A 23,114-nucleotide genomic window follows, 5' to 3' on the forward strand; every position below is an offset into this window, starting at 1 on the left:
CACACTGCAAACTTGCTACCAACCCATACCTGCTGCAAGACTTGTACTGACCCTCCGCATTTTTTCACCCATTTTTAACACCAAATACTGAAATTCACATAGAAATTGTTCAATTATGTAAACGTTGTGTGATGCAGAAACGATAGAAAGTTTAATACAAGGTCCCACTGTCTCGCGTAGCAGCAGAAATCCTGTCTTCAACTCATATGCTGACCTTCAGTCCCAAGATAAACTCAGATAGGAAGTAATGTAAACAGAGGGAAGCAATCGCCCCCTTTAATATTTGCTCCCCTTTCTTTCGCAAAAGGATTCACAGCGATGTGACTACGGGGCGGAGAGTAAAGCCGTGCCAAGAGAGGAGCACTAGGCACTTGTCAGAAGCAGGACACATTTCCCTGGCTGCCCTCTGAGGCGTACCCGCCCTCGGCCCGGGCAGCCCGCTGCCCTGGGAGGGCGGCCATTGAAGGAGATGTATGTTTAAACCACCGCCTGACCAAAAGTTTTCCCTCGCAAAGGCAAGGCGCCGCGAACCGACAGTGCGAGATGGCGGCGGGCGGCCGCCATTTTCCCCCGCTCAGACCGCCCCGCCCCGCCCGGCCCGGCCCGGCCCAGCCCGGCTCGGGGGCGGTGCCGCCGCCGCCGCCGCGTTGGTTCCTGCTTCCCAGGCAGCCCGCGGCCGTGCCCGGCTCGGGCAAGTCCCTCCTCCGCCTCGGCAGTGCGGGCCGCCTCCCCCGGCCGCAGCCTCCTCCGACCGCAGCGGCGGTGCCCGCTGGCCCCGCGGCGCCCATGGCGGCGGAGCCTCAGCCCAAGGCGCTGACTCGCAAGCCCCTCCTGCTCAACAAAGTGGAGGGCTCGCAGGAGGTGGTGAACATGGCAGCGATAGTGCCCAAGGAGGACGGGGTCATCAGCGTCTCCGAGGACAGGTACCGGGGAGCGGGCATCCACAGGTCCCGCGGGGCCGTGGCGGTGCTCTGCCACCTGCCACCGCTACCGACGAGTGATGGTGGGAGGTGACAGGTCCTGCCGTGGTGGTCCACCACCGTCACCGGCAGACAGACCGGTGATGACAGACCACCGGCCATCACTGATGTGACTGTAGACTCCACCACCGGAGTCTGGGCAAGCGTCAGGGTCGCGGTGGTCCAGCATGGGGACATGGCTTTAGGCAGCCACTTCTGGTCCTGGAGGGGAACGAGCTTGGGGCAGGGGTCTCCTGCTTGGTGCCCATCTCCTCCTCCACCACCGTGTGGGTCAGGGCGGTGGGTAGGCTGGGGCGCTGCTGGAACTTGCAACACTTGAGTGACTTTTCTTAACGTGGGTAAAATGGGATCTGAGATAGCCTCCATCACAAAAATTGCCGGGAAGGCTGTGGAGATCTCTGACCTTGCGTAAAGATTGCGGTGGCGTTGGCTAAATCGTAAGTTTTGGTTCCCGTTTCTCCTCTCTAAACGTTTCTTGGTAATTGTTTAAAATACCATATCAGCGATAAGATCTTGGAGTTAAATCCCGTGTTGTAAAGCTGCCAAAGAGGAAAATGTTTTCAGGCCGTTTAGCTGGGCTGTGCAGGGTCTGAGGCTGCCCAGAGGCAGCTTTTTCTCTTCTGAAAGAGCTCAAACTTAATTCAGCCCTGAAGCTGGAGCTTAAAAACTCCATCCTGAAGGTGCCTGCCTTTAAAGTAAGAGCTCATCTTTCTTGCGGACTCTATAAATAATTATTTTAAGCAGAGTTTCTTTGCAATTCGGGTACATGGTGTGTAACCTGTTTCCCTAGCTTTAAAGACAAAATGTTGACCGATGTAAGAATATGTTTTGATTTTCAAGGGTTTTTCTGGTGGACTTTTTCTCTTGGATGCCTGTTCTCCTGTTGAGTGTCTGCTTTTATGTCTCTGATAGCTTTCTGGAAAACTGTCAGTATGTCTTTCATCTTTTCTTTGTCCTCACCATGCGTTAGTTTTCAGCTAGCTGTCAAATACGTGCAAATTTAAGATCATGTAAGTTCGGCTAAGCTGTGCTCTCCAAGTGAACTCTCGTGCCTCATAGCAAGAGAAGCTGAGCTACTTAAAGCAAGTATACTGTAAAAGGGACTTTAAGCAGGTTTACATTGCTACATTGCCACGATTTCATTTTCTTTAAAATTTTTACTTATTTGTTGTGAAACTGAATAAAGCTTGACTATGTGTCAGCTCACTGTAGCTTGTTAGGTTTACTCAACCAATTCTTTTTATCTTTAAGAAAGTATTCCTGAAATCCATTTGCTCTTGTATATGTCTGTATCACAATCTCTGCCTCTCCCCCCACCTTAGAAAAAATAAGTCGCTTCTGCTGTTTTAGCAGGTATGTATTGTTGAGAATAGGTTGATGCTCCAAGTTGTCATTTCTCTGTAGAGAAAGGCATTGGTGAGAGATCTTTGTTTCACTAATAATCGAGATGTCAGGTTCAAGAAACAAGTGGTGAAGCAGAAACTTGGGGTTTCCCACTAAGAAACTGCTAGTTCATGAGCACCACTCTTGCCCTTTCCATCCTAGAGCAACCCCTTGGGGTAGCTCAGTTACGTCGTACTTACCGATGAAACCAGTAAAGAAGTCTGCTTTTAGATGTGCTGATAGATGTCTAAAGCTTTGCTGGTGATACAGGATAGCTCTATGGACATTAAATACTGTAGTAAGTCTGGAGGTTCCCAGGTTATTTTCTGTTTAAAGGTGCTAACCAGGTAATTTGCCTGCTTGTGGGGCTGGTTTGTGGTGTCTTGGAGATGCTGTAAGCTACGATCGTGCCTTTTATTTCTTTAGGCATGAAGATGCTGATTGATGGCTTTTTCCTTCATTTTCCATCTGCATTAACATTTTTATTGTAAATAAAAGTTTCAGAGTCTAAACTTACTTGGAAGGAATAGCAGGTTAGGAGTCAAACTTGGAGGTCTCAGGATACTTGGTGTGGAAGCATAATTTATCAGACTCTCAATACCTGTTGCTTAGGCTTGGCAAATCTTTGTTTGGACCTGGCTTCTAGTGCTAGTGTTGACTTAATGGTTGTTTAATGGCCTTGAAATGCGGAGGGCGTTTAGAGATCCCTGGAAACTGTAAAGGATGGTTATGGAGATTTTATTTGTCTCTTGTTAGTCAAATAAGTGAGTTTTGGCCACGTTTACCAGCCTGTGATATGTACTGCTCGTATGAGAGAAATGTTCTGGAACTTTTGCAGATAACTTCAGCTGAAACGACTTACCATCTCCAGCACTTGCTTCAGGCTGGGGTAGGACGTCTTCTGGAGATGAAGCGGAGGGAGTTTTCCATCAGTCCACTGGGGCTGAATATATCAATGTTGAAGCTGCTAGTAGTCTTAACATACACAACAGCTAGGCACCACTTTAAAGGTTTTCTTTAGGGCATGATGTGGCTCCATAACCATAAACCGTTCAAAGCAGGAGCTCAGTCTCTAGTCTCTATTTTTTTATGGCACCAGTGGTTTTATCTAGTTTTAAAAGACACGGAAGTGGTTTTAGCTATAGCTTGCAGACATAGTTATGCATTATATAGCTCTGAATCGTTGTATTTGTAGCACATCCATGCACATATTTTAAGAAATAAAATAACAATAATAAAGAGTGTGGTTATTTATCATAAAGAGTGGCATAGAGGGGGAAAGAATGAATTGGGGATGGGTTTTACATATTTAACTAGTTTATCTAAACTTCACGTAATCTGCAAGGTTGGAGTTTCTTTTCAGTGTGCATCACCTGTATGCCCTACGTATTTTCTCTTCTGAATCCTACTCAGTCACGTTAGTTGAACAAAGTGCATTGTGTCCTAATCTTAGTTGTTTTGCCTGATTCCTTACTAGGCCAAAATAGACTGACCCTGTATCTCTTTACAGTACAGTTGTTGTGCATTAGGAGGGATAGGATACAATTTTATTTTTCTTCTAAGGAAAAGGGATGCACTTGTCTAGGCAGGTGAGAGTTAAAGATGAGGCAGCATTTGTTATCCAAGAATGTATAACTCTGATGCAGGAGGGCTACAAGAAAGAAATTATTAGCTTTCATCCATGCTCTTTCACCTGCTAGCAAATGGCTGGAATTAACAGACACATATATCCAAACATGTAGAGTCTTGAGTGATCCATAGCACTGAATGCCCTAGGTGCTATGCGTGAAGCTAAAGTGGGATTTTTCTAATGTGCACAGCTGGCCTTTAGTTGTAATCAGCTTTCTGTGTGTTAAAAGCATGTGCAACCTTTTCAAAATTGCTGAGCATCCCTGTCTTTTTTTGCCTTCAGAGGGAGATGTGGGTGTTGGGCATGTCTGAAAAGTAGGTCACTGGCATGTCAAGTTCAGACATATCTAACTCTGCACTCCAGAGAAGATTTAGTGTCATTAATCTTACCTGAGCATGGATATGGTGGGAGAAGTGCACTGACTCACCCAGCTTTCAGTGCAAGCAGTTCTGCTTGGTGTTGGCACACTCCTGTGTTTCTTAAGAGCCTGCTGTGGGACTGAGTGTTAATTCTTCTGGGTGTCGGATGTGCTGATCCTGTGTCACCATGCAAGACTGGCAGGAGGGGGCTAGGTGTCATCGTGGTAAACCTGCACTTTACCACTAGCTATCTTTTTTGCCACTAGCTATATTGGAGGTGAGCAAATCTTAGATATATGCTGGTGTAGGCAACTTTCCTGATAATTATGAACTCTGGTCTCTGCCCTCTTTTGGGTGGGAGTTCTCTGCTCACTTCCATGCTACAGATCTTGGAAGTGTAGGTGTTGCAGTCAAGAACTGTTCTCCTTCAAGTATTTATGGGAACTCAAAAGCTTTCATAGACAACTGAAAATTGTCAAAATCCTTTATTTTTAAGAAACAGGCATTCTAGTCTCCTACATGGTGACAAAACCTATGAGAAAAATATTTATGCCATAGGAATTTTTATTTTTTAAATTAAGGGAACAGAGACTTTTGTCTTCTCCACTACTTTGTATCATCTTAAGTTCCTTTTGAACTAAGATATCTCAGCTTCTTTATATGGATCATGTATAAACAGTGAGCCCAGACTGTCATGTACATTCATATTAGTGTCTTCATCTCACATAGGGAAAACTGCAGATCTTGTGTGGCAAGGTTTGGTTTACTTTGAGGTTTTTAAATGCAGATATGTACTGAAGAGGTTTTTTTAGTGCAGATGTGCACTTAAGCTGTTGTCCAAGTCTTGTCTTCTGACTATGCTAAGTAGCAGGTTTTTTAGGGAGTACAAAAAATAAATGAATGACTGACTTGTGTAGATGGGCAGACTTCACTAATGGTGAACTAGGAATGGGAATGTGCATATATGACAAGAAATGTGGGTGTTGTCTTTGGCATCCTGCTGACATACCTTCTAGCGTGGAGAAGTGTGATCTTTTCACCCTTAAATATATCAAAAGCCATCTTTTGCTCCTTATGCTTTTCTTGCCCATATCTAGTGTATAAAGCACATAGTATTATAGTTAACGCCTGTGAAATACCTCTGATCAAAAGGTGGGATACTGCACTCAGTGCTACATCCAGGCAGGACATAAGGGAACCACAGACCCTTGGTAAACTCTCTGGGTTTCCGTTCTCCTGTGGTGGAATGGTAGAACGTGATTGCTTTGCTCAGCAGTGTGGTTTCAATACAGGTCTGTAATTCTCATCTAAGCACAGGGTTATGTCACTGACGGCTGCTCTGCTTTGTGTGTGTATGTTGGTTCACAGCAGAAGTGCAGGTGGTGTAAGAACTGATTTTGATGCTGTCTGTTTGTGTATGTTTATCGGTTTAAACCCCTGCAGGTTTCACACCCAGTTTATTGCCGCATGAGCAGTAGTTCAAGCAGTGCAGAAGGTGTGAATGCTCTTCACAGGTGTAAAAGGACTTGTCTGTGCCTGGAAGTTCTTTAAATTTTGATAGAATTGTTGAGAAGAAATGAAGGAACTCTACACTAGCAGTGCAAAGGTTCGTAAGCGACCTATTGCTGTAGATGCAACTTATTTGCTCTGAATTTTTTTAAACTAATTTGATGTGTTGCAACTTGATGACTCTGTTTGGAATAAAGTTCAGGGTGGAGGTTAGCACTGGCCGTTTGAGTGAAAGAAGTGGATGCTGGCGAGAGGCTTAAGAGAAGACAGGAGGTCCAAAAGCTCTTGGAATGAGAAATTGTTGCAGATGTTGAAAAGTAATTGTTCCTGATTTGACTAACATGTATCCTGTTGAGATGCCAAAATCCTGGGACTAGCACATAAAATGTTTTGCTGAGGACTTGTTGGGGATGATAAACACTACTTAGTAACTTGTGGGAGACTTTGCAAAGTATATTTTTTTAACCCTCTGCAGGACTGTGCCACCAGGAGATAACTTGAAGTTTGCCCAAACTTGTATATTCCCTTGCCTTACAATGCTCTTCCCCGAGTACTTAGTGTCAGTTAAAAGATTTAAAGCACAAGCACTTAGTCTTGTCTTTCTGATCTGAACCTGCAACTGCTAGCTCATGTAGGTCAATGCACAAATTGGTGCAATTCCTGCAGTTGTATTTATTAAGATCATGTCTTAACTGCAAGGTGACAGCTGCAAAAATGTGATGTGAGGTGGCTTGGACCATGACTTGTACAGACCCAGTTTCAGCAGCGCAGTTAGGCATCACAATAGAGTGGAACATGAGGTGCTTGAGCATTTAGCATCAGAGATGCAGTGGGTTTTGCTTGCCTCTCTGTTTTAGAGATTATTCTTTATATAAAAGGTGTAGATGAATGTATCTTATGTTATGAGCTTTATTTGGAATGAGGAGAGGTACTTAATATACCTTCTGTTTTCTTTACGGTAGCCTTTTTCTACCAGTTGCTGAACAATGCTCTTGAGTTGCAGCAAGTTTCGACATGGTGTATCTGCCTTCTATATTAACCAGTTCTCATTTTTCTTCTTGTCTTCCCTGACCCCGTTTTAATTTCACTGGCATCTGCTTACACAGAGACTGGATCTCTCATCAGCGTGTCTGTCGGGGTTGGTGACCTTCCCCTGCAGTCTCTCTAGTTCTGCAGCTAAACAACGCTCCTCGCTGAGAGGCAACTGCACAATGCCACCTCTGTGTGTGCCCCACAGCCCCTGGAAGAAAAACAAATGCCAGTTATGAAGTATGTGGAGTACAGAGCTGACGTATAACTAAAAATGGGCTGTTGCGGAAAACTTGTTGGTTTTTCTCATAAAGCTAAAGATGACTAGAGAAGGCAGTGATGCTGCAGCATTAAATGGCTGCAATACCTTAAAATAAAGGAATTACAACAGTCTTGAAGCTACCAGGCTAGTTGAGTAAGGCTGGCCTTTCACTGAGGGTCACTTAGCGGACTGAAGGTGTCAAATAGCATGTGAAGTTGTAGCACAATAGAAATGTCAGTTTGGCCTACCTTATGAGGCAGACTTTTTTTTTTTTTTTTTTCTTTTTTTCCACCTCTCCAGCTGCACTGTTTCCTGCATGGTATCTGCAGATAGTAGTAATCTGTGCGCAGGTTTCCCGACAACATCTTTCAGCTATGTGATAATACATGCAAAGGAACTGCTCAAAAGTGGCACAAGTTTTGTAAAATGTTGTTTGTAACAGTCGTCAGAAAAGACAATATACCTGGTGGCTCAGAGAACAAATGGGAAGGAGAGAATGGGAGGGCATAATGCAAGAACATGCATGCTCCCGTGCTGGGGAGTTCTAACAGCTTTTTAGAAAGCTCTCCCTAAGGAGAACAATTGGCTTTTGCACAAGTATCTTCTGTGCATCACTGTGTTCTTTGCCCCATAACCTCTTGGATTTTGGAAGGCCATTCACATAAAAGTACCCCAGAAGCTGTGCTTGATTGCGTTGCCCATGGTTCTTCCATCACAAACCTGTCAAACATGAGTGGTTTTATATAAAACTCTGCTAGAATCTGCATGTATTTGCCAAAGGATTTGATGAGAATTGCACTAGTCCCTATCATATGGTCTGTTGCAAGGTTGGGATCAAGGAAAACCACAGCTGTTTTCTCTCTGCATATGGCGTGAGGGAGTGATGGATGCAGCTATGGTGCTGTAGGATGTGGCAGGCTGGGATGGGGTACCACGGGAGGGGATGAGAGCAGTGGCCATGGGGTGCTGAGAATAGCTACATACAGTGGGATGCATCCCGTTCAGCAGAGCCTTGTCCTACATGGGTTGTTTTAGGAAAGAAAAAAACCACCTTCCTTCTTTATACATTTGTGAGGTGAAGTATGAAATGCTGTAAATTGAAAAACTATATAAGAAGCATCCACATGGGCATGGCAAGTACTCCAGCAAACAGATTGGGGAAGTGACCAAGCCTGGAAAAAGAAAAGGGCAATTTCATGAAAGGAGAAGCAGGAGAGGGTAAGTTTACCAGGCAGCCCTCCAGGGAGGGAGCTTTACATAATCATGAACCCATATGCACCTCTCTGGGTTCTTCATATGTAACAGACTGTGTGCCTGATGGCTTGAAACTGTGCATAAATAACAGCCAAAATGGATATTTGGCTATCAGAGAGCAGGTAGTAAATTTTGCAAATTAGATTGTGCTGAAAATTTAGATGGACAAAATACAGCCTTCATCCTCATAAGAGGGAGAACAGTTGTGGAGGCTGGGTTAAAAAAAAGTGGTGCTTTAATTTTTCTCCTAGTCAGGCTGCAGGAAATAGCATTGTGTAACTAACCTTGGCCAGACTTTGAGCATATGGGCTTTGCTTGTCATACCATGTGTATTCACCACTTAATTTAACTTTTTCAGGGAACTCTTAATGTTTTGAGCACTGAATCAAAGGCGATGCCAAAGCATAGTTCTGGGTAGAAGAGCGCTGCTGTTCTGCTGCCAAGTTTACCAAGAAGTTTGATCTAACCTTGTCTTTTATTCCCCAAATCCTATATCATTCCTTCTTACTGTGAGGTAGAAGATCAATGTTCTTAGGTTTTTTTAAATAACAGTAGTGATTGATCAGCTCCAGAAGGCAATGCTTTTGACATTTACAAGTCTGTAATAGTAGTTTCCTTAGGAGTTGAGACCTGAGGAGAGAAGTCTGAGAAAAAGCTGTCCTAATGCGAATTGTCCTGTTTTGCCACAAGGCTGATTTATCTGGATTAGAATTATCTGGATTCATGTGATAGAGCAGATACAGTGCCCCATCTTGAAGGGATATGGAGAGAAGATCCTTGCCTGTGTTTAGAATGTGACAGGTAATGGGATTTTGCACCTACAGCAGTGAGTGCAAATTTGACAAATTTACCTTCAGCTTTGAATTCACTTATAATAGCAAATAAAGGTTTAATTGTATTCTTAAGCATGCAGGTGCATCTGCCTTGTGGAGTACTTTAGGGTCTTAAAGTAAACAGACGTTTTTTAAAGCTCTAGTAAGGTCTAACCATAAGTTGGTGCTAAAGCTTTTAGTTTAGCTTAAAAGGTAATAAGCTAGAGCAAAAACATAATTACATTTATGCAAGCTAACGCATGCTAGAGGATGGGAGATGAGGGAGGATTTTGGTGTTGGTTCAGAGTGGTGTATGTATCCTCCTAGCACAGTGATTTCAAGATTTAGATCTATAGGTACCAACAGTCTCCAACTTCCATTTATATGATATTTATCTTATCTCTGGCTTGGATTGAAATACATATAGGCAGTGACTGAAAGAGGAAATCCAGTAGGTTTATTGTGAAGCAAGATAGGATGAAGGAGACAACTGAAAGTTAGCCTGTTCTTATGCTTTCCTTCTTGTTGTTTAACATTTCTGAAGCAGTACATCTGTAAGATAAGCTTTGCTGTCTCTTATGGTTTGGATGCTTCTCCAAGAACACCTACACTGAGATTTCTTTCCTTGCAGATGTCAGCTGACACTGAGTGTTGAACTCAGTATTCTGTAAGCTATTTGCCTATATGTATGTTTCTAGCCCAGTTAATTACACAAAGATCCAGAAGGGATTGCCTTTTCATTTAATACAATTGCCCTTTATCTCAGAAAACCATGTAATGTAATCCCCTCTTAAGAGACAGGCCCTCATTCAGTATTTTGCCCCCTTTAGTATGTTGGAAACTTTAGGAATCTGTGCCATGAAACTGGAAATGATGGCTTACGTTTTACTTGTAACTAGTTTGCACTCATTTTCCTTATCTGTTGAATTATCCTTACTTTACACATTTTCTTCTTCATCCTTAGTGTTATTAAGATGTATCTTCTCATTCCTCTACTCCATCCCTGTTTTCCTCTTTGATACAGAGAAATTCTGTCCCCCCTCTCAGCTCTGTGTTTTGCTAGAGAAATGTCAGCTATGGAGTCATACAATGAGTAGGTTCAAATTGACATTGTGAAGGTCTCATGTTTTGCAGCACCGTGTGCATGGGATAGAATGAAAGTAGAATTTGAGATGCTTTCTGCTTTGATGGCAGTGATCTAGCCTGTGGTCCAGCCTAGTTTTTACTGCGTGCAGGATTGACTGCATACAGGATTGACAGCTGCAGCGTTCTGGTGGCAGGGGAGATCCTCTACAGAGTGTCTTGGCTGGATTTACGGATCATGCCTTTGCTTCACTGGCCATTTCAGCAGCTCTGCCAGCAATAAGCTGTTGTCAAATCCTGATTGCTCTTCTGTAATTACTGGAAGCCCAGTAGGAAAGCTCATGCCTACGCCTGTGCTGTTCTCTGACATCAGGCATACAGCCCTTGTGCAAGCTCTTGTCCTGTTGGTCCCATTGCTTCAAACGGCTGTGGTATAGGAGCCCTTGACCAGGCAGCAGCCTCAGTGTAGCCTGCTTTCTGCTGGCCAAGAGCTTGAGGGAAAGTGAAAAGGGTCTTTACTGAACAGCCCTGCATTTAGCTTCAAGAGGTGAATGATCTCTACTCTTTTAATATGCCATGATAACGGCTTATTTAGCACAGGCAGAAGCAGATACTGATAAAAACTATAGATCAAAGTAGAGCAGTGCAGTAGTACTAACATGGGGAAGGGGAGACTAAAGCTGGCTCAATATTAATTGTGCTGAGGGAGGAGGGTGAGAAGATAATATATCTATCAAGTCAAAATTGATACCTTTGGCTTTATTGTACCCTAGGCCTGGACTAAAGTTATTTAATGACTGGAATTAAGAAATTGATACTTTTTGCAGCAGTGAAATTATGCACTTTATTCTGTTTTGTTGAGCCCTATTTTATGTTCCGATCCATCAGAATAACTATAATTAGGCTCCAAAAGTGTGTATCAGGTCTATCAGAGCCTTGCCTGGGCCATTCTTTGTGCTGTGTTAGCAGCTAAGGCTTTTAGTGCTGTCTGAAGAGAAAAAATGCTTGTCTGATATTACCCCATGTTTTCTAGGTCGTGTTGCATCTGAAGACAGAAGTATTAGGAGTTTTTGTGATTACAATAGCTGCCATTGCTGGCTAAGAGTGGACATGTGCTGGATTTCTTCAGGCAGGAGAAATCAGGGAAAGCAGCTAGCTTAAGAATGTCAACTGCAATGGATGGTAGACCACTGTACTTGGCAACAGTGTGTTATGCAGCAGGGATTGGTTACACAACATATAGGCACTAATCCATTTCCGAAGAAGAGCGCAGTCTCTTCCCTTCAGGAAATGAATCAGACTTCATAAACAAATCTCTTCTTGCTAACTTCTGCAACTGCCAGTAAATGAGTGGAAATAGATGAATCCATCATCATGCTTTCAAAATATCAGCTGGTGAATGATCCTGCCGAACTTCCAGCGGGGACATCAGCTCAGACCCATACAAACATTCACTGAACTGTCAGGTTCACGTTCTGATTCCTGTTGTTGCTAGGTTTATTTGTAGCCAAAAAGCAAAAGCACGTAAAATTTTGAAGAGCGTGCTGTGGTGCTTGGAGTCCCATGGCAGCCTATGCTGCAGAGCACCAGCAGATGGGGAACCGTGTTGAGTGTGACGGGCTGTTGTGAAGACATGCTCTCAACTCTGCTGCAGGCAGGGTTTCTGCGAGCTGCACAGCTGCAGACGTGTCTGTGGGGGACATTTGGGACCTCTGTTGTTTGGCACCTCTTCATCCCCTTTGTACACTCTTTATGGTTGCTAGCATGGCTGGAGAGTGCATGACCAGTGGGAAGGTAGGAAATCCCACAATAGTATACCACTAATTCAGTTCCAAAGTGCTGGTTTTGGAGTGGAAGATTAGAAGCAAAGGTGGGGGTTTTTTTGTTAAGCAAGGAATACTGTAAATACTGGTGGTGATGGTCCTTGTGTTTCCAACAGTTAATTTTTCCTCAAATACTGTGGCTAACCCATATTAGATACCAGAGAAAGCAGTAGGGAGAGAGTTGTGAATGTACTGATTGTTTAAAAAAAAATTTACGTGCTGAAAATGTATGAACTTTATCTGAATTGTGAAAGGTCCTCTGTGATTTAGGATGCTTTTACCCCTTTCCCTCCTCCTCAGTAAGTTCTTTGGTAGATGAGAGAGAAGCTTGGTGAGGAATTCCTTAAGTTTTCATTAACAGAAAACAAAGCCAAGAAGTCTCCATCCCCGGCTAGTTTCATCTACAGCATCCTTTTGATCACAGGGTATGTTCATCCTTCTAAAAACCCGATGACTGAAAAAAACTCTTCTTTGAGGAATCAGGGATGAACATAGTTGTCTGCTTTTTATGAGGTGTGAACACATCTGAATGAATGACCCAAGGACATCAAATGTTGAGGTCACCAAGCAGGAAGCTTGGATAAACCTAACAAATGTCTTGGTCTGCCTCAGTCAGTGTCTCCCATGGTCTTTTCTTTACTCTAAAACTGAGCTCGTGTTCACATGCACTTTTTGACATGAACAGGCATTTTTACATGATTTGAAGAGACAGATTCTTTTAGAAATTAGTGTAATTGTTATTCAGCTCTTAATCAGCAAACATGGACTATGAACTATATCGGCAAGTGTTTTGTGTACAAAGTATTATGGGAGAAGTAGATAAATAACCATTTTGACAAAAATTCTGGATGTGGGAAAAGCAAATGACATGAGTAATTGCTTAGTGATCTGTGTTTGAATGTTTTGCATGTGGATTGAAAAGTGCAAACAGTGGTTTTGAAAAGCTCTGTGTGTGTGTGTGTGTGTGTATTGACACCTCAGTCTCAATGGGTCAATTTTTCCAGAAATAAATGTTACTGCCTGTGTTTGCAGGCAGGCTCCTAATTTGCAAGCCAGCCATTGTGAACTCTGAAGCATTATCCTGGCAGCGGTCATCCTTTTGTTATGAGTTTGATTTTGTTTATTGTTGTGTATGATGACTTTAAACCAGAAATTGCTGTTTATTCAGTTGCTGGCCACTGCCTTTACACTGACCTCAGGCTAATAAAAATGGAGGGAAAGTGTGAAAATATGGACCACCTTGAGATATTGCAGTGTACAATATAACAAGAGAGGAGAGCTCTTGTGAGCAAAGACAGCAAGCCCCTTGTTCTGACTTTCCAATTCTTCTAAACAAGCCCAGTCAGTATTGCACAGGGTGATGTATGTAGGGCAAACTTCGGCAGGGTCAGTGTTGTTTCCTCTTTTCAATGACTGCATGAACCAGCTGGAAGAAACAGGCAGCTGAACCCAGGGCCAGTTGCTATAATGACTGTATTTCTATCAAATTAAATAGTGTGAGGGTATGTTTTCAGACGCGGGGATCCGGCTGGCTGTACAGTATGGTTGTTTGTATCAGTCATTGTTCTTGCCATGGGCCAATTTGCACGGCATCAAACAGTCCCTAGGCAGGGTTTAGGAGTCAGCTTGGACCAGGGTCCATTCCCACCACGCAGCTTGGATGCAGCTGCTAGTTTCTATGCCAGGTGGCCTCGCGGCCACATACTGATCCCAGGCCTGTGCCGTTTAGTCTAGGTGTGTTTCACATCGCCGGGGCACCCGGATCATGTGGCTGTCCCTGCTAGTGGGGTGTCAGATAGCCTATGGGAAATTGGTTTTGTGATTTAAAAGAAAAATCAACAAGTTAAGCAACTGGTATAAACATGACACAAGCCTTAAAATGGGTGATGCCTTAAACGTTTTTGCTGCTTTGAGATCTGTAACAATGTTTTAAAAGCCTGAATTTGAGACCAAAAATAGTTTGAGATTCTTAAGGCTAACTTCAACCAGATGTCTGGGAGAGGGACAGGTCTCCCAGGGCCACAACGCTGAGCAGAAGTGCACATGCTGCCAAATTCCTGTGTGCGACATCAGCCAGTGACCCACAGGGCTGCAGGGCAGGAACCCAGTTGAAGCACTGAGGTGCCACTCATAGCATCTGTGGACAAGTCCCCCTGTCAGACTCCTGTGTTCACTCACTGCACCACCAGAGGCCCAAGCATTTTATCTGTAATCTGTGTGAGTACATTGTCCTCACATTCCTCAACAGCTGACAAGATAATCTGTCTCCAGAAGCCTTTGCTTCTGACACCCAGAGAAGTATCTTTGACTTGGTTTGAGCAAGCATTGCTTCATCATGTCCTGTAAGTCTGGGAGATGGGACATGAACGCTTCTTTACATGCCAGCTTGTCTCCTGCTTACACCATCCTGGGGTGGTGACCTCCTTCCAGTGGGCTTGGTGTCATTGCAGCTGCACTGGGGCTGCTCCACAGGCTGCCAGTAGAAGAGCCCAGGCTTCAGTTCTGGTAAGTGTGACAGTCCCTCAACTGTTTCAGGCCAAGTGAAAGCTTTGGTCCTTTTTGAAGCCATAGAACAGTGCTAAGCTGTAGTAATGACCAATTTTGAACTACAAGCCACTAACCACCTACCACTTTGAAACATACAAATTGGGTGTTACGTGTTGGAGAGATAATTCTTCACTGGGTGATCCAAATGTAGAGCAAAGCTCGGACAAGATCAAGGAAGTCCAGACACCCTCTGCAGAGAGGATTTACCTAAGCTTTTCATCTTTGAAAAGACCTTCAGTCATAAAAATGACATTTCTGTTCCTTTAAGTCTCTAAAATACTTGAAATAAGTTGGGTATACAGTCACCACAGCCCTTACTCCAAGCATTGTTTTTCCACCCACTTATCTTTTCATGTAACCAAGGCTTCAGTAAGATCTCTGGTGTTGCTTGCTGCCAAATGACTATAGAAAATGTTAATAGGATTCATAGGTTGTATTAAAACTTCAAGGTGGACACAAGATGAGGAACTTTCATTTCCTAGTAAAACCATGATACCACAAAGGAACCAAAAGAGGAAATGTGCTACTTTAGTAGCTTGTGAGATTCTCTACCTGAGAAAAGCATAGGAAACTTCAGGTACAATAATTAAATTAATTAATCTTTAAAGCACATTTGCAACAGAAAGCACTGTACACCTAGAGATGGTTGTTCTTTAAGTATTGCATAGGTCCTTCTGCCTTGTCCAGTTTACCTGACACTGATAATGTAACAGAAGTTACATGTATGTCACTGGGACAAAGGCCTATGAAGAGAAAGTCTCTCTTCCTTAGGCTTACATAGCTTATTTTTGTACGAGCTCTTTCCATTTTGGTGTCTGGTTGAGGATTCACATGATATTTATTTCAGTCCTTTTTTTTTTTTTTTCTTTCCTCTTTACCCGCTGATGTGGGTACACTGAGGTGTCTCCCATTAGGAAGAAGTAGTAATTGCTTTTGCTTCAATATATAGACAAGCACTAAAATTATCACAGTTGGTTTCATCCTGCTACATGTCGTTTGAGAGTTTTGCTGCTGACCTCATTGTGAGCAGGATCACATGAGTGCTTCAGAAGTGCAGTTGATATTTGCATTACTGGAGGAGTGCATCTATAGCTGCTGTGGTAGGCAGACGGATGATGTGTGTCCCTTAGCTGTCACTGCCACAATAATTGGGATGGGGCAGTGGTGGAGTCAGAAGAAACATGTTAGATGTAGAATCGTTGTTCTGACGCTCTGGCATGGTGTGTCTTTGCTGTGTTTTCCTTCTGCTCCTGAGCTTGGCCCGAGTTGCTAAGCTGTGTTTTGTGTCTTGAAGCCAGGCTTTCCAGTGGCAAAGAGTGTTGGGCTTTCCTTATCTTTCACGGTATGTTATTGCTTCCTCCTGGGTTGTGAGGGAATTTATATATTCTATTTTGAGTTTCTTGTGTGAAGTGTCCTGTTGTAGGAGCCTTTTGTGTTTACAACTTCTCTATTAACAATTTCTTGTTTAGTTTTTAATATCACTTTAACTGTTCTCGGGATGGTTGGTCTGAAATTATCCTCTGGTATAGGTCCTCTGGTATTGAGGAAATTGTGTCAGATTTTTTCAGCCCAGCCCTAAAATGTTATAAGACTGTGATTACCTTGCTAAGGTCCAAGATCAGAGGATTAAGAAAGCCACAAAATCTCCTTAGAATCACATCTACTTCGAATACTCAGGACCTAAGGATTTTACAACAGTCTTTATAGCACATTTCTACAAAATCTGCTGCTTTAGCCTTACCACAAGATTGCACTTTCTTACTCTGAACACAAATAGATAGTCTGCTTGGCCTTCATTGCATTAAATCTTGTGGAAACGACAATTTTAACCAGTTACTGAGAGACGAGCTGATTTGGAGTCAAATAAACTTAAATTATGAATAGCTATCCATTATGCAGAAGTAACATAAAAATAAACAGAACGAGATATCTAACCTGTCTTCCCTTCCTCCTATGAAACTAAATTTACCTGTGATTCCAGGAAACAATATCAGTGACACTGATGTTGCCATTTGGTTATGGTTATGTATTATCCAAAAAAATTAGACAATTGGCAGGAGGGGAATCAATTGCTGAAGCTGAAAGTTGAAATGGAAAGTTGTGTTGTAGAGGGAGGGAATGGGGAAAATATGTGATTGTCCATCCTGCCTTGCAGAGAAGTTTAATTCTTGTTCAACTGGTGTGTATCCATTCTTGATGCTATGTAAAACTGCTACATCTTTAATAAGTTTGTATAGTGGTGAGTTGCTGTTGTAAGAACTTAGCAGGTACAGGTGACTTCTGAATCTCCTGGGGGGAAAATGGCCAGGCTAATGTCCATCCTACCAGGGGATGGACATCCTTCCAGGGAATCAACGGGATCAATTGATTGAAATTGATTCCACAGAATCAATTTATTGAAAAATTCCCCCCCCCGACTTGTGTTTTGAGATGAGATTCTGGGGAGGGTGGTGTCAATCACTACAGCCTGCCTTGTCCTCTTAGTTGAGTCCTTTTACAGCTAAGCTGTTATGCAGTAAAAATGTGGTCATGAGGTTAGAGTTTGGGATCCAGGTGCTTACACAGTCTAAGAAGTCTAAGATAGGATTGCAGGAGTGTGTCTAGGGCTGAGGAGAATGTGGGAATTCAGATGTCTTTTGGGCATTTTGTGTTGGTTGGCTTAACTACCATGTTTAATGAGAGTTCCATTTTTCAGTACCTACCTCTTTACTGGGAACAGTACCCCCAGACCTGTGCACTTACCAAACACCAGCAGGTCTAAGGTATCCCTGACCTTAAGTTCCCTTGTGGACCTGGGTCATGGTTCTGCTTTCTCTACCTATCCAGGTTTGATTTAGAAGCATCTCAAACACATGATTTTTATTTTTGACTAATATTAATATTTTATAAATATTTTCTGAACAGGACCAAGTTTAATTCCATGTGTTTGTTTATTCAAAAGCTAAACTGCTTTGAAAAAAAAAAAAAAAGTTTTATTCTTGAGACCCAGTAGTAACTTGACTCAATTTGGGGAAGAAACAAGAGTAGGAACTTTCAAGTCTCAGCACTGGCTCTTAGCAACTTTCCATGAGCACTGCGGGGGAAGCCAGCTGAATTGGAGCTTTTTCTCTCCCTGAAAAATTGTACAGTGAAAATGTTTTCTTTCAAGTACAAATTCTGCAGTATGCAATGGGGAAAAGATCACTTGAACTTGAATTCAAATAGTCTGTGTTGGTCATTGTCCCGATCCAATGTCGGGGGAGGTTTCGATACGATCCCAAGAGTGAGATTAAGACACAAACAAGGTCAAATGCCGTATACCCAAAATAGGTTTTTATTATTAAAAAAGTGAATAGGGGTAGCAGTAGGACAGAATAGAAGGAAAACTGCAGAAATAAAGCAAGGATGCGGGATAGGGCTGCAAGAATAGTCACCACCATGGATCCAGTGGTGTCCTGTGGGTCCTCAGTCTTCAGTTCTTTGGTGGTGGGTGCACACGGGTCTGGCTTTGATGGTAGATGCACAAGTCAGGCTTCGATGGTAGATGCACAAAGAGCAAGATTTTCTGCTGCCTTTTTAAGTTCATCGTACCAGCAGATCAGCATATCTACTCACCTTCAGTTTTTTTTTCTCTGGTCCAACAGGTTTTGTTGCATCCAGCGTCATCGGCAGGAACGTTTTGCCTCATGTCAGTTCATTAGCAATGCATGCATGGGGTCTGGCCTACACAATAAAGCCACAAATGGCTACAGGATGGGGCCAGCTCCGTCCATGTCTGCCCCTTTGAGGTTTATGTAAAGAGTCTGGACAATGCAACCGCCAAGAAGTGGAGAGTGCATCCTTCAATACACTCTGGCTTCTCTGGGCAGCATCCCCCAGACCAATTCACAGGCCACAGCAGCTTCTCTTGGTTTGCACAGACACAAGCAGGCTTTGGGACAGTCATAGGACATTTCGGTCTCTCACAGTCATGACTTCCTTTTTCAAACTATTGTGTATTTTCCTCTATGCTTATTTTGCAGTAATAGATAGTGACCCTTTGTTTGTCTTAAATGCCAAAAAAAAAATTCCTGTCTCTTAAGAGAAAACTGATACAGCCTAGTGGATTTAGTGTCCCAAGAAGCAGAGCAAGAGCTTCATATCTGTCAGGTACCGAGGTAAGTGCAAGAGCACTATCTGGAGAAGCCTTCATGTGGGAAATACTTTCTGTGTTACAAATTTGGATGTTACATGCATGGAAAAGCTCAGTTGTTGAGTGCAGCTGGGAGGGTTTTCATTATCATGTATATCACCAGCAGGCAGCTTCTTAAATGTAAAGTGTGGAGCTAGATTTCTCCCTTACTTCTGTTGACCTCATACACAAAGCCACCTTGATACTACAGTGATTGGGGTGCAGGGAGATTCTTGGGGTTTGAAGGGTTTGTCTTCAGCCTGTTGTTTCCATTTGAATAGATCTATTATTACCAAAACACTGTGCTCTTTCAGTTTTCTCATCTGGGAATTACTGAACCAGATGCTCACTGCCGTCCTTACTGCAGGCTTTGTATCATTTGTACTTTATAACCTGTTCCCTACTGCTTATTCTTCCTATTTATGTTTTACCTCTAACACAACTTCTCTAAACACTCTCATTTCCTCACCTTCCTGTTTATTAATTCATTCAGTGACCCCCTCTTATCCATTTGGAATTCAAAAAAGGCAGGCTGTCTCCTTCCTGCATGAATTTGGAGCAGCTGCACATCCTTGCTAACACCGAATGCTGTTAAATACCAATATCCAGCAGTCATCTGATATGAAAGTGAAATGGGGCAGCTTGGATGGGGAAAAACACTGGCACCAGAAATCTGGTAAAAAACACCTTGTGGTGTTGTGAAGGGTGTTTGGTGTGTTTAGCTGCTTTTATCTGCCAGATACTGCCTTCTGAAAACCTGCAGTACCCACTGTATTATTCTGTGTTCCAGTAGCTCCTTTCCCGGCTGCAGTCCATAGTAATTCCCAGTTTATTACTGGATTTTTTTAAACATATTTAAATATTATTAAAATGCATTCAATTGTTTTGAGTAATTGAGAGACAGTGAATGTGTGATGTTTCTCAGGCAACAGGGAGTGTTGATACAAGCAGTGATACAAGCAGTAGAGAAATGGAAATCAAATGGGAAGAGATTTTCTTTGCAGTGAGGTGGAGGGAATGCCTTTGTCTCACCGCTTCAAAGTCACAGTTGACTTGGTGTGGAAGGAGACTACAGATGCTTGAGCAGGTATGTGAGCTACCTCTGCAGTTCCTTGGAGGTGCACAAATGCTGAAGGCTTGCTACTGCCAAGGAGAGGTGACCTTGGTAGTCTGGTACCTGCTGGTTTATGGGTGTTTCTGAAAACAGGAGGACTGGGATGTGGAGGGAGTATCTGCACCTTTTCCCCACACACATACACATCTGAAGCTTATGTTCTTGCCAATAGCATGAGTATTTTTTAAAAGGCCAAGTCTAGCAGGACTTGTAAATCACTGTCAGCTCTTGCTGGAGCCAAATCTCTGGGGAGAGAAATAGCATGGTTGCAATGTGCATAAAAATGAAGGGTGCCAGAGGAGCAGACTGTGGGATGACTGGGAGAACTGATGGGAGTAGAGGAAAATGTGTCTAAGCTTTTAAGTGCATGATTTGGAAGCAGGCTATTGGACTGACTTCTTTGGTTCCTATATCTTAAGTAGTGGCTACTGGTTGGGCTCTGGGAAAGTTGGGACATAGATCCTCAGTGTTCAGTGGCTTCTAATTAGCATGTAGCTGCCATACCATGAGCTTTTGTTTCCTTCTACAGAAATACTTTCCTTTCAAACACTGATCAAACAAAACCATTAAATTCTCTGGCAAAACAAAAAATAAAGTGAGTGGGAAAAGCAAAGACAAATCTTGATCTTTCAAATTTATGTGAGTGAAATAAGTTTTAAAGCTGCAGTGCCAGGGGGAAAAAGATGCATTTGTGAAATGATCTGGTTGTTGCATTTCTAAGAGCCTTTGTTAGCTTGCATTTGTTTCTACTGTGCAGTGCAGATGGTGAAAGTTTGTGCATATTTCCAGAGCAACCCATTTGTTCACTGCAGTGTTCAAGGTCATAACTGTTCTGGGTCTTTCTTGTAAACTTGCTGTTACAGCTTATTGGTATTATTTAGAGCAAGCTGTCCAACTGATCTGTTTTAAGGGCCAGATCCTGTCCACAGGACAGCTCTATCTAATCTCTTCTCCCTCCTCCCCTCCAACTGGAATAAAAATTGATTATAAAAATTGTTACCTGCCACTGGCCTCTGAGTAAATTATTAAAATACTGCCCTCCATGTGTGCTGCCTCCCTCTGGCTGCTCAGTAGTTGGGAAATCTCTGAATTAAGTAAACTGCTGAATCTGCTGCAGATTGTTAATAATTTACATTTCTTGATAACTGCTCACAAATTGCATATATCCCTCCAAAGCTCACTCTGTGTGTTTGATAAGAAGGCAAAATTCACTTGTATTGGATATGACATGTGGAAGAGACTTACTGGACTGTCAGGTCATTCAACCTAGATATTTTCAGCATGTCTCATATACCAGAACAGGAGAGTGGGAGGAGGAACTGCTTGTCACGGCAGAACACACATGGATTTTTGAAACCAAAAGAGTTGGTTTTAGCTTGCAGGAAGTGCATCTCGTGGCTTGAGGTAACTGGCCATATCGTCTAAGCCTTTTTGTGTAGTAGCTTAACTGTCTGCAAGGAAAGCTGTTCCTTGTCTCCCTGCCTTCCATGCAAGAAGCAACCCTGTCTGACCTGTGAATAGCTGAGCCAGAATTACAAACCTGATTTAATTTTTCAGGCAGTGCTGAGCCTGCAAGGCAACAGGATCAAAAAGGACCCTTCTCTTATTTACTGCAGTTACCCCATCTCAGCTCATCTTTTTCCCTGGCAGATGCTGTGAGCTGATTTTATGCTTTAACTAATAGCACAAGGATTTACTTTCCCAATGGGTGGTCTCTAGCCGTCTTCTACCTTGTATTACCATTTAAAACCTGGTGTCCTCTGCCAAGGTCAGTGATAGATCTAGTCTGCTTCAATCTGCTGCCATCCTCTGCTTCCAACGGCCCTCGAATAGCCCAAAGTCATTACTTCAGACACCTTTCTTCTTACTGTCCATGCTTATGTTAACTAATAGTTTTCTGCTGGAAGGCAACATCTCTGAATGAAGAACAAGCTGTGTTCATGTGCATGCAACTCCTCTGCAGGTAACTCAGGCCACTGTGAAAATATTACGTAACTCAAAAATGAGTGATGTGCAGTGTCTTGGTTAGCACCAAGTTACCCTTTCTTAAAAAGAAACTGTACAAATAATCCTCTTGTTACTAGTTTAATCTCTCTACACCTTTACTCTCTGAATCTTTACTATTCTTTAAAGAGGATTGCCTGGTGTATTAGTAGTACTAACAGGCATGGCACTATCCTGACCATGACAGAGATGGGTGGTACAGTGCTTACTTGCAGCATATGCTGTCTCTGACAATGTAGCAGAGGGGATCATGCGCTCTTCATACCCACATGTGCACTGTGATGCTGTTGTAGGCCAGCTCTTTGGTACATGTTATAAAGTACATTGCATCCATAACTGTCAGCTCTGAGTGTTCTTTTATGTGATTCAAGAATCCTTACCTGTCTGAATGTGGGCAGGCTGGTGTGGGAGATTACTGAAAGGAAGCTTCCTAGTAAGGAACTTCATCTTTATTCAGAATGGGGAAAGCTGATCAGCGTTTTCCAGTAATCACATGCAGTTGCTCAGTAGTTAAATCGACAATGATGTTGAAAGCCCTTGCTTTGAAAGTATTCTATCTCGAATCCCCAACTCCTGTGAATACATAAATATTCACACTTTTATTGTGATCACCAGGTCCAATAGCATGACCTAGTAAGAACTTACTACTTTTGAACTTGAGGATGTTGCCTTTTGTATTAGCTTGGAACAAGATTTAAATGTGAGGTGCTGTAAAACAAAGAAGCAGACCTTCAGAGCTGATTTTATCTCACAACTTCAAATCTGTTTTGTCCAAGATAATACTGATACTTCCCCTATGAATGACAATAATAAAGATCTGGAGAATACAAGCTGAGACAGCATCTGGACAGGAATTGCAAACGACTCTTCTTGTAACCCTCCAGAGAAAAAAAAAAAGTCAGTAAAGTAAGCTAGTAACAAGGTGACAGCAGAGATATTTTAATAATATTTGATGTTTTTGCCATGAACTAGAAGCTTTCCCTTATTGCAAAGTAGGAGTTACCTACAAGGCAATGATGACTAGATAAATGAACGGAAGCTGCTACAGGCTTTGTTGGTTTGGTGGATGGGTAGCAGTCACCTAAGCAGCAGCCTCCTGTCAGTGTACAGTTCCACCAGGTCTCTTTACAAAGCTGCACTGTAATATATCGCACCATTTCACATATTTAAATAAT

The 23,114-nt window shown here is 42.8% G+C and overlaps 1 protein-coding gene across 4 annotated transcripts in view; it reads left to right on the plus strand.

The window, feature by feature from the left end:
- Positions 1 to 694: 694 nt before the first annotated feature.
- WDFY2 (WD repeat and FYVE domain containing 2) overlaps positions 695 to 23,114 on the plus strand; it is a 69,582-nt gene continuing 47,162 nt past the window's right edge. For all 4 annotated transcript variants that reach the window (XR_012634223.1, XR_012634224.1, XM_074913568.1 and 1 more), the window contains exon 1: positions 695 to 923. Coding sequence is in view for 2 of the 4 variants with exons in the window: in XM_074913568.1 (XP_074769669.1) it covers positions 787 to 923 (137 nt within the window). In the remaining 2 variants the exon portion in view is untranslated. The remainder of the gene's footprint in view (positions 924 to 23,114) is intronic.

Source organism: Athene noctua, chromosome 1 (genome assembly GCF_965140245.1).
Source record: "Athene noctua chromosome 1, bAthNoc1.hap1.1, whole genome shotgun sequence".
NCBI lineage: Eukaryota > Metazoa > Chordata > Aves > Strigiformes > Strigidae > Athene > Athene noctua.